The 18,821-nt window shown below is 35.7% G+C and overlaps 2 protein-coding genes across 4 annotated transcripts; both read left to right on the top strand.

Annotated features, from left to right (window-relative positions):
- Nucleotides 1-3,428: 3,428 nt before the first annotated feature.
- Nucleotides 3,429-9,949, top strand: LOC110822933 (MA3 DOMAIN-CONTAINING TRANSLATION REGULATORY FACTOR 1-like). Of its 2 annotated transcripts, none has more exons than XM_088211081.1 (5): nt 3,429-3,884; nt 4,357-4,375; nt 4,491-4,721; nt 7,484-7,578; nt 7,811-9,949. In XM_088211081.1, exons 3-5 carry the CDS (start codon nt 4,502-4,504, stop codon nt 9,629-9,631), a joined length of 2,136 nt encoding a protein of 711 aa, XP_088067207.1. In that variant the 5' UTR covers nt 3,429-3,884; nt 4,357-4,375; nt 4,491-4,501; the 3' UTR covers nt 9,632-9,949. The 2 variants fall into 2 exon arrangements, with proteins under 2 accessions (XP_088067207.1, XP_088067206.1); XM_088211080.1 differs by lacking the exon at nt 4,357-4,375 and having other exon boundaries at nt 3,430-3,635; nt 3,723-3,884.
- A 1,340-nt stretch (nt 9,950-11,289) lies between these two features.
- Nucleotides 11,290-17,705, top strand: LOC110823008 (tetratricopeptide repeat (TPR)-containing protein). 2 transcript variants are annotated; one of them, XM_022053265.2, is made up of 11 exons: nt 11,290-11,585; nt 12,172-12,391; nt 14,065-14,157; nt 14,240-14,341; nt 14,416-14,583; nt 14,672-14,760; nt 15,682-15,803; nt 15,973-16,154; nt 16,420-16,704; nt 16,884-17,031; nt 17,131-17,705. In XM_022053265.2, exons 1-11 carry the CDS (start codon nt 11,395-11,397, stop codon nt 17,481-17,483), a joined length of 1,953 nt encoding a protein of 650 aa, XP_021908957.1. In that variant the 5' UTR covers nt 11,290-11,394; the 3' UTR covers nt 17,484-17,705. The 2 variants fall into 2 exon arrangements, with proteins under 2 accessions (XP_021908957.1, XP_021908956.1); XM_022053264.2 differs by having other exon boundaries at nt 11,291-11,585; nt 17,110-17,705.
- The last annotated feature ends 1,116 nt before the right edge of the window (nt 17,706-18,821 follow it).

The raw sequence follows: 18,821 nt of genomic DNA, 5'->3' as shown, positions 1-18,821 counted from the left end.
CAATTCCAGCACGGCGGCTCCGCCGTGCTCCGGCGACGGCGCCGCCGCTTGCGGCGACAATTCGCCTCGAGTTGGCCATTTTCGGCCGAATTCGGCCACACTTGCATCGGTCCCTGTGATAAAACAACCCTAGGGCCCTCGGGGGGCCAAAAAAATTACGGAAAACGAAGCTTACCGACGGCGGTGCTCTCGGGTGCGGCGGCTCTCCGGCGAGGTTCATGTTTTGGTGATTCGGCTCCGATCAACCTGTAGAGAAAAGAATGGTGATCACGGTGATATAAAAATTGCATCAAACGGAGGCCGAGAAGGGCCTCATCGGAAGCAAAAACCAAGGAGGGGCGCGGCGGCGCCGCTGGGTTTCGGCCGTGTTTTTCGGCCGTTTGGCCGGGATTTTGGCTCTGATTTGGCCACAGGGGAACTCAGCATGGAAAAACGAGTCAGGGGTATGAAATTTACCTCGATCAGCGGTCGAAAAACTCCCAGGTGCGGCGGCGGGTGGCGGCGGCCGGCTCCTCCGGCGTCTGGTTCGTCTTCTCCGGCGAGGTCAGGCGGCTAGGGTTTTTGTGGTCAGGTGTGGGGGTTCTATTTATACCCTTTTGCCTTTTGATCACAGCCGTCCATTTTGATTAAATCTGGGCCGTCCATTTTTTATTGAATCTGGGCCATCCGTGCGCGTGCATCTGGCTCTGTCCGTGCGATTGCATCTGGGCCGTCCGTGCGCACGCTTGATCTGGGCCGTCCGTGCGCGCAGGGACGCATCTGGGCCATCCGATCGCGCGCACGCGGATCGCCCACGTGGCCCGTTCCCTGGTCGACGTGGTCTTGCCACGCGGCAGGTCCTGGTTGGCCAGGGCTGCTGACTGGGCCGCTGACGTGGCTGCTGACGTGGCGCTTTTTTTTTTAATATTCCCGTAACCCTATTGGATATTCAGAATTATTATGTAAGGAATGTAAACTCTAACTCTATTAATCACTTCCGCATTTAATTTATGAATTTATTTTCCTTTAAGTTCCAAGCCTCTACACTTTTATTTAAAAAATTACTCATTTAAAATTTTATAAGTTGACTCTCTGACATTTTTTATCTTTTCTTATGTTCCATACATAACTGTATTAAATGTAATATTTGGATCCGAAATTTGGTCTGATATTAATTTTGACATTTATAAAAATAATTAAAAAAAATTTAAATTATTTTAATTTTATTTTATTAAATTATTTGAAAAAAAATAGGTTAGAGACATAATTGAAAGTAATTTTGAAAAAAAATGGTGAAAATTTAAGTTGGAGAGATGTTTTTGAAAAAAAAATTGGTAACAAGGGGTCAAAATATAAAAAGAAAAAATTTGGCCATGTAGGACGACCTAGTCAGTAACTTCGACGAACCGGAGCACGCCGCGTAACAAAATACGCTGACGTTAGTGGCATGCGGGCGATTTGCGTACCCAGCGATCTGACAGCTCAGGGTCGATTCCGCGTACGTGAATGACTCAGATTCATTTCCTCCTTAGATCGATCAGACGGACGAGATCAATCGTAATGGACAGTACATATTCGTCCACACAATCGGTCTAAACATAGAGCACTCTATCGTGAATGTTTTCTCAATCGGATAGGGTAGTGAAGTCACATATCGGAAAGGTTTAGGAGATAAGATTCACCATCATACTAGACGGGGTATCGAGACGATTGTATTTTGACGTTCATTAATGGACAGGATATGGGGACGATCGTTAATTGATAAAATTGGATATTTGGTTCATGCGTAAAGAAACATCCCTATGAACCCACAGAGGTACCAATAAACAGGTAAAAAAGAAAAAAAAAATTGTGATCTTATGAATGGAATTAAAATATTTACTTATTTGTCTTCATAGGTTAATTTTGAAAAAAATGTAATAGTATGTATCGAATAAAAATTTTTAAAGTTAAATATATTTATGTAAAGTAAGGGCTTCATTAGTAGTTTTTTGATTTTTTACCAATATTCGGTTTTTCGTGTATGTGATTAGTATAATATTCTTACTAAGTTAGTGTAGTTTACCTTTTCATTAACTATTTCATATTAAGAAAATCAAGATCCAGATCTCGATCAGATAGAGAGTTGTGAGTAGTTCACCTTCTGGACTCTCTTCAAGTGTTAATGAAGGTTATTGTAAAATGTTTATTTATTCATATTTTTTTAATTAATCGTTTGTATTTTAGAATGAATATTCTCGTATCCCTATTGGACATTCTAAATTATTGTGTAAGAAATGTAAACCCTAAATTTATTATCCGCTTCCACATTTAAATTACAAATTTATTTATTCAAGATTCCGGACCTTTACATTAAATCACTACAAACTTAAAACATATGTTAAAATTTACACATATAGTGTGATAACAAGATACTTAATACTAAATGATAAGTAGAAAACTCGTAATAACTTATTGATTCAGTAAAGACCATTCTTTGAGGATTTTAACAATTATTACAAAACAATATCACCACTCAAATAATAGTTACATGTATTCAAATAGTGATCATCAGCGTAGAGGAAAGTTGTGTGATCCATATATGTCCATTTGTATATGTGGTTTTATGATGTTCTGTTTAGATACGATCACCGTGGTTGCTGATGTTTTATTAAAATACGACCATCAATAGAAGATTGTGTTGTTCAGTTCTTATATTATTTAATGTATATTTATTTATATCGTGTGCACTACTTTACATAATCTGATAATCATCATATTTTTTATTGTACATTTAATTTTTATGTTTCAATAAATCTTTTATTTTTATTTAAAAATAGACAAATGATGTATAAATATTTCTATACCTAATTAGGCTTAAGTAGAAATGAAGATCATTGTTTACATTATAAAATATAAAAATATAATGCTAAAACTTATAATCCAATTAATCCCAACCAAAAAGGATTAAATTTTAATTTAATTTTTTTGCACTTACTAGATTGTTATTAGTTATTAAAAATTTGTTTGAGGAAAAATCATTACTTATTTATCGGAAACAATTGTCATTGATTTATTTGATTAATTATGAAGAAAGCTTTTTTGAAAAGATTATATATTCTCATTAAATATTTATATAAGAAAAGATGAAAGATGTAGTTGATTTTGGATCATTACTGATTCCTAATTAATTATTGATTTAGGTTATATTAGCTGTTGATGTTTAGTTGTTGATTACCGATTTTTTTTTTTTCTTTCTTTCTTGATACTCATAAATATATATATATATATATATATAATTATTTAGTTTCATGGAAAAAATAGAAAGTAAAATAAATATCCAACAAAATAATGCAAAATTATATGACAAAAAGCGAAAAAGGGTAATTTAGTAATTTAAATCATTTCCATCCTAAAGAGCCCTAGCCGGTTAGGATGTCGCCGGGTGTAAGCGAAAGACCGGCAACAACGGTGATCCTTTTCCGCAGCGTCAGTGCCACGTGGACACACAACCCGTCTTGATGACGTGTACCCGCAACCGTAGCCTCCCTATATAAAATCCCTCACTTCTTTTTTCATCCTCATCCATTTCCTCCATTTCGTTTACTCTCACTCTCTTCTCCACAACCGGTTGAGACACGGACCCATACCCCCTGCTTAATCAAGCTCGGATCTAGGTTTTTTTTTTTTTCTCTCAGACCTCCTCTGTCTTTGATCTTGGCTTCACTGTCTTCTTCTTCGCTGTTTTTTTTTTTTGGTCTCAGTGTAATCTCGAGGTCCAAACCGGAGGTCCGATTTGGAGATCCGGTTTGCTCCTCCTGTCTTGGCTCGAGATCCGGGCCAAGCACAGAAGAGTTGGATTCAGGTTCTAGATTCATTTGTATTCAAAGGTACTAATACACTTGCATCTCCAAAGCCGAAAACAGGTACTTCCTCTCTTTCTCATTCTCTCGCTTTTTTCTAATCGTATTTTGGTTGTTTCTTCGTCTTATGAAGATTTGTCATTACTGAGTAAAGAAGGAAAACTTGAAGAAAAGGTGTTGAATAAGTATGTGTTTGCTATGTAAGATTGCTGAGCAGAAACAACAAGCATTTATCCCTGTGAATATGATAATTCGTTTGTGATTTTTTTTTTGGTATTCCTTTCGCCTATTTGGTTTCCGTGCATAACCTATAAGGTTTTCTGTTTTTATTTTCTTTTATTCCGGTTTTAGCGAGCTTGGACTAAATCGTACTTGTTTTGCTTTTCAACCTGGAATTCTTGATTTATTGCCAAGATTTTATTCGTTAAATATTAATATTTATTTATATTGTTAGTTGACACTGTCGCATAGCTTCTCAATGAACGAAGCATTCATTGTGAGTCTGTAACCTACTGCTCTTACCTATCTTTTCCAGGAACTAACGAGGCTCATGTGTAATCTGCTGCCTTATTGCGATGTGTCGAAGTTCTTGAGCTACTGTTTTTTCTTTTTGGTCAATAAATGATATTTCTGGCAGTCTCATGTTATCTTTTTTTTTCTTTATTTTAGTGACTGTATAAATGGCATCGAGTGAGGGGTTTCTGACTCATGAGCAAAGGGAAATGTTGAAAATAGCCAGCCAGAATTCAGAAATTTTGTCATCATCTCCGAAATCCCCAACCTCCCTGCTCTCCGATCATCAATTAAAAGTTCCTGCTGGTGGCAAGGCTCCAACAGCTGGGATTGCGGTAAGGCATGTGCGTAGGTCACACTCTGGGAAGTTTGTCCGAGTGAAGAAGGGTGAGTGTAGTACTTCCCTCTCTTCATCTTAATGCTACTGCTGATCACTTCTATTTTAATAAGACTATTGTAATCCTTTGTGATTATTGTCTTTCTTCTCTAATCTTTAAATCAGATGTATTGGTGAATACTATCGGTCTCTTGCTGGATCAATTAATTTTTAAAATGCTATGGTCCTTTGTGATTACTGTTTTTTTTTCTAATTGTTAATTGGGATGTGTTGATGAATATTATTGGTCTGTTGCTCGATCAATTAATTTTTAATTTACATTATATATCTGTCACATGGGTGTTATAACTCCTTTTTTTCCCCCCCTTTATTGATTCTTTGATCGCACTTACTGGATAATAAACCTTCTGTGCATGATACTGTTGTGCTAATGAATGGAACAAGAGCCTTAAAAGTTCTAACTGGATATCCAGCAGCAAGTTTGACTATTGCAATGCTACTGTAGTAGTTTCTATCATTACAACAGAGGAGAGTTGGACAAATGATATGCCCTTCTTTATGGTTAGATGTAGGTGGATGTGTTATCTGTGTTTATGGTCTACCAGTTGTGCTAATTTCGAAGGAGAGCTTGTTAATACATGTAAACAATTTTGTTTTATAAATGGGTGAAACCCTCTTGATACCTTATGAATATTAATTTATTTTTTCAATAAAAAATTGATCTCTAAAAATATTGAAAGAAAATTGTCCACGTAACACATACAAGATCCTATTTTACTTTTTCACTGATGCTTCTATTGTGCTTGTAATTCATCTGTATATTAGTTATGGATCATTTCATTTATGTTGGTAATGAGTTCCGTTTTTTATGCTGGTTATATGTTGTGTCAATAACCAGGGGTAACATAGGAAAAAAACTACACAAGTGCGAAGGAGACAAATTGTACAAGTGTAATTTGGTCTTTTCCATTATAACAGCATGCAGCTAGAGTTAGGGTTAGGGTTTGATGAATGGTAAAACAGAAAAACAGAGGACGATCGGGACCTTTCCCGATTGTCTTGTTGGCCGTTCAGGTGGTTACAACTTCTAAGCGCTCCTGGAGGTTATACGTCCCATTTCCTGCCTTTTGTAGCCTATAAATAGGCAAGATCTCTGTGAATGTAGGGAGGAAAAATCAATTAACTTAAGCAGTCTAGTCTCTCTCTGTCAATTCTTTTTCTCTCTGTTTCTTCTCAGATCAGAGCGATGAACGAGGCTCGTGACATGTTGCTTCATTTGTCTCACTCACATGCCATTTTATTTATCTTGGTTATATGTCCTCGCATTCATTTAACTATTCCCATCTTCTATGGTTATTTTTGATTTGTTAAAGCTGTCTACATGCATTTTGAAAACATTATATAGGCTAAAACACTTTCTATCTAGGATGAAAGAGGTCTACGGTCTAGATCAAATCTTAATGATCAAAGCAGGAAATAAACTATTAAAGTGCCACCTTATACATTTTTAGTTGTGATACTGTTGAACTTTTCCTGAACTATGTGACAATCCTTTATTTTCTGATTAACTGAGGAATTTTGTTCTCGGGCATGGATTTCTACTAATCTTGTGCTTAAAGCCTTTGAGGGTATGGGAGTCACAGATGCTTGGTCGCAACAGAGCTACTTTGCTTTTGTCAGAATGGAAGAGAGTTGAAATCCAAATTATCAATATGGCCAATAATGTGTATTGATATTGATTACTGTGCATTAATTGCCGTCTATTTTTTGTTGTTAGTTCGTATTTGGTGAAAAAATGTTTGACTGGTATTTCCTATATGTTTATGGTATAAAATTGCTTTATACCACTAAAACGGATGTGTCCTTTCCGAAATCTCTGATAAAATGATATATTCATTGCTGTTATTTATATTATTGTCTTTTTTAGGTCCCTGCGAGTGCGTGTCAGATTATCTTTTGGTTTAACACTTTCTTTATGGGCTTTAGGCAATTTTTGGACCCAGTAAACCATTTATATGGAATTTATTTGGAAATCGACATTGTAACTGAGAAGGTGAATATTCCATTGGAAGATGATGGAAATTTACCTCCAAGAGAATTTTTTATTTTTCATCACCTTATGGAGGAATTCTTCCTCTCATAGGTAAAAACTAATTAAAGATGACTGTTAAAATATTTATTGACTATACAGCTCATGTTTTTCAATAGTCATGCAGGTCATGCTTTTGTTAATTGCTTTTGGCATCTGGAGTTTCATTAATTGCGTGAATTTCTTCTATAAATAGTTCATGCGATTGGAACATTGCCTTAAGTTAATATCTTTGTTACTCTGATTTCTCGAAATGGATATACAGCTCATGTCTTTTAGGCATAAAGGTCATGTATTTGTTAATTGCTTTTGGTATTTCAACTTTCATTTATAGTGGGGCTTTCCTGCTTTTAAGCACCCGCACCCCATGGCACATCTTGCTGGATGCGGTAACTCTTAGTAGTTTATTTACTAAAAGTCCGCACTTGTAGGAGTCTATAATAATGGTTGGTGATGGGGTTTCTAGGATATTGTTTTATTTGCTTATTTCTTTATTTGTATTGAACTACTTAAAGGAATTTGGATTCCATATATGCATTATTTTTAACAAGTGATATTTTTCATTTGCATTTGCAATAAACTATGTGAAGTCATGAATAAACCCAATTATCATATGACGGATTTGATTTTCTCCTGCATTTTCATCAATTTTTTTTATTTTTTTAAGAACTTTTTTTGTGTTTGATTCTGAGTAGCATTTTTTTTTATATTTCATTTTGACAGATGGTGCTGGGGGTAAGGGAACATGGGGAAAACTGCTTGATGTTGATGGTGAATCCCACATTGATCGGAATGATCCCAACTACGACAGTGGAGAGGTAATTGCTGCTTTTCATCTGTTTCTACTTTCTCAGAATCATAATGCATTACTTGAAGCACTCATTGTTGCTCACTTTTTGTATTTCACTATGCATGCAAGTTACTTTGGTAATTTTAGAAGTTATTTTTTGTTTCAATTGTAATGTATATTTTAGGAGGTGGGAGGGGTTTGGGATGATTACATTACCATCTTTGTTTTCTTTTAATCCTTTTCTTGAATAATTTTTATAGGAACCGTATCAGCTAGTTGGTTCAACTATTTCAGACCCCTTGGATGATTACAAGAAAGCTGTAGTTTCCATAATAGAAGAATACTTCACCACTGGTGATGTGGAAGTGGCCACATCTGACCTTAGAGAACTTGGCTCAAGTGAATATCATCCTTATTTCATTAAGCGTCTTGTTTCTATGGCAATGGACAGGCATGATAAGGAGAAGGAAATGGCTTCAGTCCTACTTTCAGCATTGTATGCTGATGTCATCAGCCCTGCCCAGATTAGGGATGGGTTTGTCATTCTTCTTGAGTCTGCTGATGACCTTGCAGTGGATATACTTGATGCTGTTGATATCCTAGCTTTGTTCCTGGCTCGGGCTGTGGTTGATGACATACTTCCACCTGCTTTCCTCACTAGGGCGAAGAAAACACTTCTAGAATCCTCCAAAGGTTTTCAGGTTATCCAGACTGCCGAAAAGAGCTATCTGTCAGCGCCACACCATGCAGAACTAGTGGAGAGGAGGTGGGGTGGTAGTACTCACATTACAGTTGAGGAAGTTAAGAAAAAAATTGCCGATCTTCTAAGAGAGTATGTGGAGAATGGTGATGCTTTTGAGGCTTGCAGGTGCATAAGAGAGCTAGGGGTTTCATTCTTTCATCATGAGGTTGTGAAGCGGGCTTTGGTTCTTGCAATGGAGATTCAAACAGCTGAATCACTTATGCTGAAACTGTTAAAGGAAGCAGCTGAAGAAGGCCTAATAAGTTCCAGTCAAATGATGAAGGGGTTTGCTCGATTAGCAGACAGTCTTGATGATCTTGCTCTTGACATTCCATCTGCAAAAACCTTGTTCAAGTTACTTGTCCCTAAAGCTATTTCTGAAGGATGGCTTGATGGCTCATTTATAAAATCCTCTGGAGAGGGTGGAGAATTACAGGACAACAAAGAAAAAGTTAGGCGGTATAAAGAGGAGGTAGTGACTATAATTCACGAGTATTTTCTCTCAGATGACATTCCGGAACTCATCCACAGTCTTGAAGATTTAGGGGCACACGAGTTTAACTCAATTTTCTTGAAGAAGCTGATCACCCTTGCAATGGACAGGAAGAACAGAGAGAAAGAGATGGCATCTATTTTGCTTTCTGCCCTTCACATTGAGATCTTCTCAACCGAAGACATTGTAAATGGATTTGTCATGCTCTTGGAATCTGCAGAAGATACAGCACTGGACATTCTAGATGCTTCAAATGAGCTTGCCCTATTTCTGGCTAGAGCTGTGATTGATGATGTCTTGGCTCCACTGAATCTTGAAGAGATAGGTAGCAGGTTACCACCAAATTGCAGTGGTAGTGAGACTGTGCATATGGCTAGATCATTAATTGCTGCTCGTCATGCTGGAGAGAGGATCCTGAGATGCTGGGGAGGTGGAACAGGGTGGGCTGTGGAGGATGCGAAGGACAAGATAATGAAGCTGTTGGAGGAGTATGAAAGTGGGGGCGTTGTGGCTGAAGCTTGTCAATGCATTCGTGATCTTGGAATGCCTTTCTTCAACCATGAGGTGGTGAAGAAGGCATTAGTGATGGCCATGGAGAAGAAGAATGATCAGATGTTGGATCTGCTGCAGGAGTGCTTTAGTGAGGGGCTCATTACGATCAATCAGATGACAAAAGGCTTCACCAGGGTGAAGGATGGGCTTGATGATCTGGCTCTTGACATCCCAAATGCAAAGGAGAAATTCAATTTCTACATGGAGTATGCCCAGAAGAAAGGGTGGCTTTTGCCATCCTTCGGGTCATCTGCAGCAGCAGATGCTCTGTCGATTTCAGTCCCAGCTTCTTGAGAAGGACTTGCGTTTCTATTTGTCTCTCTGATGTATGTTGTTGCCCCATTACCTCTCTGTTACTGTTAATTGCCTTGCAGTGCTCCAAAGGTGGATAGATAGATATGGGTTGTTTAGTTTTCTTCTGATGTTTTCTTATCCTCTCTTTGAATGGTTATCTGATGGAGATTCCTCTGATCCCAGCCAATGTACAAAGTTGGTCCTTTTTTGTTGTTGACAGTTTTAGGGTCATGTCACATCAAGAATCATTTTAGTTATAGATCAGTCTGATGTGATGCTCTGCTATTGGGGGCAATGTTATGCTCTTCATTCTGAGTATTGTGATTCTTCATGCTTTTTATTTTCTCTCTCTCTCTTGGGATCTATTTCACTAAGGTTTTAGGTTAGTAAAATGACGCATAATTTTACATGCCTTGTGGAGCCATGCAGCAAATTGGAAAATCAGACCGTGTTGTCTTGTTAGGGATTCGACAATTCAAGATTAATTAGGTTGAGCAAGGAAATGGCTATTCAGGCAGGGGAGGTGCTCTTATTTGCCATTGGTAAAAAACTGGTTACAGCCTTTCAGTAATTTGGCTAATTGGTTGAGGAGTCCTTATGGTTTCAAATTGGAGTTTGGTGTGAACTCAAGAGATTGTAAACATATTTTTAAATAATAGAAATTGACATTACAAAACATTATGTAAAATTAATAATATTCTAAATTTTATTACAGTTAATACATTTAAAGTGTATAACGTTTTATGTGGAATTAATTTTCATTATTTCCGGTAGATTTATATATCTTCTAAGTAAACTTAGGTTAAAATATATAATTTTTTTTTTTGCAACAATAACATTTTTTAAAATCTTGAATTTATATTAATAACTTTGATAATGTTTTTTTCCCCTTAAATTACATATGTATTTTAACTAATTAAAATTTATTGATAAATTTTATTTGGTCTACCGTAAATACATTTTGTTATTTTTAAAAATATCTTGTGTTCCTAACTAAATTTGTTTTTCTAATTTAAAAAATAAAAACATATCTAAAAAACTCGTCCTTTCTACAGAGTAATGATTACAATTAGATTATTCTTTTTTTCGTGCATTTTCTTTAAAGTGTAATATTATTGAGGGCAAGTTACTAAATTAGTATTTAAAATTTAATATTTATTATAATTTAATTTATAATATTTTTGTTCACAATTTTTTACCTGATATTTTTTATTCTTTTCAAAAGTATATATTTTTTTTTAACAACAAAAAAATTAAAGTAATTAAGTTATATTTAAATAATTAAAGAACATATCAAAAAATAACTTTTACTAAATAAATAAATTAATAACAATTTATTATTAATAAGTATTTATTAATTTGATCAATTATTCTTTTAATTTATTTTTATTAAAAAATTATATATTTAAAATAAATAAATAAATAATATAACAGATCAAATTATAAAAAATATTAAATATTAAATTATAATAATTATTAAATTTTAAAAATTAATTTAATAATTTACTCTATTATTAATTATATATACTTTATAAATTGCACGTAATTATTAAAATTTATAAATTTTTGTTAAAAACAGCTATTCTTTCCTATTAAATTTTTTTTTAGCAAACAGAACCTTTACATGGTCTCCCGATTATAATTACCTAAAGAACCATATTCGCATATACAAAGCACCTAATAAACAAAAAAGAGTCTTTAAATTGTCGGGGCCGTCTCCCTCACCGTCTTCTTCTTTGGACTCTAAGAAACTTGATTCAACCATGGAACCCCAAGAAGTAGTTTCTATAAAACCCGAACCCGCCGCCGCTGAGACCTCCATTGACGATGCCACTAGGTCTGTTCAGGCCCCCAAGGTCGTCGTTTTAGCTGACCTCAACGTCAATCCTCCTGAAACCGACGACCACGATTCCGTCCACCTCTCAGCTCCTGAGCTCACCCGGTCCAATTCCAAGTGCTTACTCAAACTTCTCTCACTGTTCAAAAATTTCCTTTGAGATATCTTTTTCCGTTGGCTGCAAATTCCTAAATTATGGTGTTTTCTTTTCCTAATTTTCTCAGCAGCCATTTGCTAGTGAATCTTGAAAGCTTCTTCAATTTACTGTATAAAATCGTAGATAGTTATGAGATTGTTGTGAATTCAATTTCAAATACAAGTTAAATGGTTTTTGGTCAAGCTTTTTCAATTATCTTTATAAAACAGTAGATAGTTCGATTAGATTGTCTTGTTATATAATACGGTTTAGTTTCAGATACAAATAATATGTGAACTTCTTGTTTGTTTATACCAAGGATGCAAGTGAAACTTTGTATATGCTCGTGATGATTGATTTGCTCTTTTTTATCGTTACAACACGTCCAGTTATAGTCTATTTGGATTTTCGCTAATTTAAATTCTAAAGCGACCACTTCGAAAGCAGAACTGAAAGTTTCATGCTGACTGCTGAATTTTGTGATTTGCTTGATTATCTTAGCAACCTTGTGTTTTACTGTCCTTATTTTACTGGATGTTTTAGTGAAAGGTGTCGCTGGTATTGTAGGTTGACTGGTGAGGATAGTAGTCAAGATAAAAGTAATGTAATATCCAAAGAGATTGATGCAGCTGAAGGAGACAGCAAAAAGCTACACAAAGTGGGGAAGTTCCGTTCCAGAATTAATAAGGTAGACACCTCTATTGAGTATGGAGTTGATGTTGATGGTGATCAACCTGGTCAAGGGGTTTCCTCATCTCGGGAGGAAAAAGTTAGCAGCCTGAAAACAGTAAGGTCCTCTGTTTCAATATTTTGTGTTACATGTCTTACAATCTTAAAAGCAAAAATGGGCTTAATATTGGGTGCACTTGGACACTACCAAGTATGGCTTTAATCAATTAAGAACTTTATCCCTGCTTAAACTTACTACCAGAAAAAATGGAGAGACATAGTTTTTCCTTTCTGTCAATATGGAAAAATGCTCTAAATTATAATGTGACATGTTGTTGCTCTGGATCATTGTCATGGGAGACTATGCTCACTTAGTGTGTGTGTTTATTTCAAAAAAGAAAAAAGGGTGTGTCTGTGTGTGTGTGGTAGTTGAGGTGGGTGTGTGATATTCATTTAGTGGCTGTTTATTTGATGCTTATTTAATTTGTATGTCTATATGTTTTTTGATTGAAAAACAAATTATTGCTCACAAGTACCAAAAAAAATAGGAAAAGTATTAATAGGAAGGCATGGAGGGCTACCGTCCATATAAAAACTGTATTACTTACTTCCAAGTAAAACATATATGAAATCAGATATAACAAGCTTTCCATGAAAGGTGAGCATGCTCCATGAACCAAGGTTTAGTGAACAAAATCAGGTATTTCTACAGTTGTAGCTCCACCCCTCAAGAACTAAGTTTCCTCTCTTTCTATTTAGTTCAAAATATGGAGGAACAAGGGTCATAACCCTGTTTCTATCTTAAGGTCTTGAGAGGTCTCCCCAGCTCTGATCTCATCCAGGATGGAGCCAGCTACAGCTTACTGCCCACTTCAGCCCCATTAGACGGAGAGTGAGTCTCACAAATGTCTGAGTGTTGGATATTAGCGGGGAGCTGTCCTGGCTTTACACTTAATTGGCATCTGAGTTCTTTTCATTCTTTTCTTATCAAACTTTTCTTCCTTTCATAAGATTGCTAATTTTGAGAATATGTTCCCAGCCTGCTTTCAACACAAAATGCCCCACCTTAGGTGGAGTTCTACTCTTATAAATATCATCCAAGGGAAAGTAGCAGTTTCTTTTACTCTATGGAGTAACAGCAAAGACCTATAGTAGCTTTGATATAAAATTTGGTCTTTTCCTTTCAGATTCTAAATTTTTCCGTCCTCAATCACAGGTAAATATGCTATTTTAGTCTTTCTTTAGGGTTTTTTTTAAATGTCTTTTTCCACCGGTGAACTGAAACAGGAAAGTAAATCTGCCAGCTTCTCTGCAGTACCTTGTAGTTTCCTTCATTTTCAATTCTAGCCTAAACTTGATTTCTCATAGGACAGGTGCAGATATGGTGGTGAGATATTTCATTAACATATTCCATCTAAATTGGAGGTGGACTCTGTTATTTCAGTTGTGGCCTTTGACGTTTCTGTTTCTATAATGAGAGGATATTCTTTTGTACAAAAACACTTCAGGGTGATTACTTCACTGATTAATTCTTCATCTTACTGTGGAAAATGTATCATGATATCTGTCTGTCTTTTGCTATTAGGAATTGTCTTTCAGTTTCTTTCTATGATTTATGATGATATGCATCAGATATTTGGCCTATTTGTTTTCTTCTGGATTACATCAATAAGTACATTGCTTTTGTCAATATTTGCATTAGAAAAGAGCGTACAAATCATATTGAAAAGGACATACTCAAACATCCCTTTGTTATTACAAAACATTAACATAAGAAATGTCTGCTTGCAGGGTTTGGTACATGTTGCAAGGAAGATGCCCAAAAATGGTCATGCACATTTTATCCTTGGCCTAATGTACCAAAGATTGGGTCAGCCTCAAAAGGTAGCTTTTGAAACTGTAGAATTATGTGCATGGATTAATCTGCTTGCCTCACCAACATTATTTAGCTATGGAAATACTATAGGCAATTTCGGCATATGAGAAGGCAGTGGAGATCTTGTTACGCTGTGAGGCAGATATTGCTCGGCCTGACTTGCTTTCACTAGTCCAGATCCACCATGCACAGGTGCAGTACTTTATGAGGGATAGAGTGAGCATTTCTAATGGTGACTAATCTTGATATTGTTTATCATTCTGCAGTGTCTTCTTTTGGAAGGAATAGGGGATACTGGTTCAGATAGAGAGCTTGAACCGGAAGAGCTTGAGGAAATTCTTTCTAAAATGAAGGATTCAATGCAATCAGATATTAGACAAGCAGTTGTATGGAACACCCTAGGCTCAATACTTCTTAAAACTGGTCGTCTGCAGGTGCAACTACATTGCTATTATTCTTGCTTGAATAACCATTTTTGTCATTTTCACTCATTATGTGGTGTCGCTTTATCCTTGTCTATAGAGCGCTATATCAGTTTTGTCATCTTTGTTGACAATTGTTCCTGATAATTATGATTGTCTTGGAAACCTTGGAATGGCGTACCTTCAGAGGTTAGTATTTCTTTTTCTTTTTACGTTTAAAATAGATTGTGAAATGTGCTATGCTTTTTGTTTTGCACTTATGTTTGTGCATATCGTTTCTGTTGAAATTTAACCGCAGATGTAGCGTAGGAAGTGGGCACAGAATGGTGAAGTTGGAAGTAAACAGAAAAGTTATGTGGTGCTATATAAATGCTATAATTGGATGTTAGAAGTGGAAAGTCTAGAATGTGCAGGAAAAGAAGACCATAAAATGACAAAAGAATATATTGTAATCTGAAAATGAGAGTATATTACATCTGATAATCACATTTAGCTGATTTTTATCACACTATTAATGCTACCAGGAATTACCTCAAGAGGATAGCGATCATGACAGTTTATTTTCTTTTTTATGTGTGCAAATGTCTGGTAATTGTGGAGATTAGGTTCACTTGATGAAGTAAAGAAATGAAAATATTAGGTGTATGAAGAGTAAATGGCATATGTTGGTTTTGATTTGTGAAGCATGCTTCGTTGGGAGCACACTCTTCTGTCTGGTAAATTTGTCAGACTTGGTGCTGGAGCTAATTTTTCTAAAGCATAATGATTTATGATTATGTTCTTATAATTCATAATTTTCTTTATTTGCTTTATGATGAATGATTTTCTGGTATGCTAGTTCATTTTTTTTTTAATTATGTTGGTTATACCTTTGAAATTTTGTTAACTTGTTACAAAAAGGATTCATCTGGGCAATTCTCCTGTAGCTCATATTATTTTCGTGTATCTATACTGTCAGATTTCTAGGTCAATCTCTTTTTGTTATGCCTATTACGAATATAGGATTATTTTTACAATTTTGGCCATAAGGTTCTCTTTAAGGTGATCTATTCATATTACTTTTAGTTGGTAATGTTACTAAATCATTCATCTTTTTATTTCTTTTTAAAGTGGAAATTTGGAGCTGTCGGCAAAATGTTTTCAAGATCTGCTCCTTAGGGATCAAAATCATCCTGCTGCCTTAATAAACTATGCTGCTGTGCTCTTGTGCAAATATGGTTCCCATGTTGCTGGTATGCTCTACCTTAATTTTAGTCTATAAATCTGGTGCTTAAATTTTTCAATATATTTCTCTTTTGGAGATGGTTCAAGTTTTTCTGGAAGTTGCCTTTCTTTCTCTTGTTTAAGACAAGCTTAATTAAGAAACCTGCTTAATCGTGGCCCCCTCTCACTAAATGTTAGGTGCTGGAGCAAATGCTGGTGAAGGTGCTTCTGCAAACCAGGTTGAAGCTATCCATGTCGCAAGGGACTGTTTATTAGCTGCACTGAAAGCAGATCCCAGAGCAGCACATTTGTGGGCAAATCTTGCTAATGCATATTACTTAATTGGTGACCACCGAAGTTCCAGCAAATGTTTGGAGAAGGTGCTCATGGCTCCTTGCTATAGCTTCTTTTTATTGAGGTTGTTCATTGGTTTCCTTTATCTTTTTTATCAAAGGTCTTTGTTTTTCCTTTTATCATGAAAATGTGGGAATCTTCTCTTATAAACGACTTAATTATGGAAATATTCAAAATTTATTTAGAGATGATACATGCTCTAGTGTTGATATTGTTTTTCTGCTCTTTTTTAATGTCTCACTATGTGAATGAGCAAATTTTGCTCATTGTTACCGTACTGTTCCTCGTCAGGCAGCAAGGCTAGAGCCTAATTGTTTGTCAACTCGATTTGCTGTTGCTGTCCACCGACTGAAGGATGTTGAAAGGTCTCAAGATCCAAATGAACAAATTTCCTTGGCTGGAAATGAGATGGCTTCAATATTAAGAGAAGGAGACACTGCTCCAATTGAGCCCCCCATGGCCTGGGGAGGACTTGCCATGATTCATAAGGTCCAACATGAAATTGCAGCTGCATTTGAAACAGAGCATAATGAATTGATGGAGATGGAAGAGCGTGCTGCCAACAGTTTGAAGCAGGTATTAGATTTTTCTGATTTCGAAGTGCTTTTTTATCTGCAAGAAGCCTTGCCACTTGGTTTTTGGAGAGATGCTATGTGACGTTAACTTTTAAGTAGCTTTTTGTCTTTCATGGTGGTGCATATGTTTCTTGTTATAAACAAAAGCCTTTGCTTTTTCAATTGTATCTATATGATCAGGCATTAGCTGAGGACCCAGACGATGCTGTGCAATGGCACCAGCTTGGCCTTCACAGCCTCTGTTCCAAACAATATAAAGCAGCACAGAAATATCTCAAGGCTGCAGTTGCTCGTTTCAAAGAATGCAGTTATGCATGGTCGAATCTGGGTATGTGTTAGTTCAAGGTTAATTTGTAGTTTGTATTCTTAATCATGAATTACCTCATGGAAAAATATAAATTGTTAGGTATTTCATTGCAATTATCAGAGGAGCCATCTCAGGCTGAAAATGTGTATAAACGGGCCTTGGCATTGGCAACATCTGATCAGGCACATGCAATCTTTTCAAACCTTGGAAATCTATATCGTCAGCAAAAACAATACGAACGAGCGAAGGCCATGTTTACAAAGTCGCTCGAGCTGCAGCCTGGCTATGCTCCTGCATTTAACAATCTAGGTCTTGTATTTGTTGCTGAGGGTCTGTGGGAGGAAGCCAAGTTCTGTTTCGACAAAGCCCTTCAGGCAGATCCATTGCTGGATGTGGCCAAGTCTAACGTGATCAAAGCTGTGGCTATGTCCAGATTGTGCCTAGCCCTGTCGTCATGTTTGCTTCAAGACTGATGGGATTAAATGAAGTTAGGTAGGTTGTGGTAACCCTGAATTAGGTTTTGTAAAGTAGCGTATCGCTTTTGGAAAGAAAATTTGAAAGAAAATCTTTCTATGTAATGATAGAAAGTACCAAATACATTTTATTTCCGACAAAAGAAACGTATTTCATTTTTTCCTTTTGTAAGAAGTCAGTCAGTGCTATTTGCACTCAAAAGACATCTACTATTGGCACCCTTTTTCTTTCTAGCGAAAAAGAATTATTAAAAATGAGGTTGGAGGAGAGTATGAATCAACATGGAGTAATCAATAAATTTAGATTTCTGAATAATCCGATTTGTTCGATTTTAGAAATTTTCCAAAACCATAGGAAATGATATGCCCCCGAGTAAAAATGTCCAACCCATAATTAATTTAGATGTAGCAAGATGTACATATGTGTACAGAAATATACTCCCAATTAATTAAAAGTAATTTTTCTAGACCCCAAAAATTAGTTCTGAAAGCATCATGTGCTTCTTGGTTTCCCGTGTCACATTTGCATTTTCATATTTTAAAATGACTTCTTACGAGCACGCTGGTGAGGTGAGAAAGCAGTCATCAACTTTTGTTAAAAGCATCAAAAGGAAATCTGATATAAAATTATTTTCCTAAACTCGAGGGTCCAATTGTGATTAACATTGTTTGAAGTGCAGTCCAAGGTTTCTGTTTATGTATTTGCTATTTGTTATTTAGGTAAAAGGCGTAAAGGGGTATATTACCAAATTTTCTTTGAGCTTTTAACCAAAAATGTACGTATAGGAAGATTGTGTATATACATTTCTTCATCTTGCATCATCATGTAGTTCAATATTTTTCCAGCCAATCAGTACAAACTCCAGAGAATTATGACCCACACAATTAAAATAATTTTTTTAATGTAAATTAATCAAGTGAAGAAAAGAAAAAGAGCTCTATCACGTTTCCTTTGTTTTGAAGTTTTATGGAGAAGCAATGATTATTATACATTAAACAAGTTTTTAATTTATTTGACCACGTTCTTCCCCTTTACGATTTTTTAATTAATTTTTTATTTGGCGCATAATTTAATTTCTTTATAGCTTATTTATTTTTAGATATCTAAATACGCCGTCGTATTAGGAGACCACCCAAGGCATCAACTTGCCTTTTACTTTCTTGCTGCTTCTTTCAGCTTCCAAAGGCATCAACTTGCCGAAAAAGGAAACCAAGACCCAGAACCCACTCATCTTCTGGTGTCATTAATAAATTCACAATTAAAAACAAAAACTATATATATATATATATTCAAATATATTAAATGAAAATGAAAAAAAAAAAAAAAAAAAAGAAAAA

This window comes from Carica papaya, chromosome 9 (genome assembly GCF_054855325.1).
Source record: "Carica papaya isolate Zhongbai chromosome 9, ASM5485532v1, whole genome shotgun sequence".
Lineage (NCBI taxonomy): Eukaryota > Viridiplantae > Streptophyta > Magnoliopsida > Brassicales > Caricaceae > Carica > Carica papaya.
This window is presented reverse-complemented; position numbering and strand designations above follow the sequence as displayed.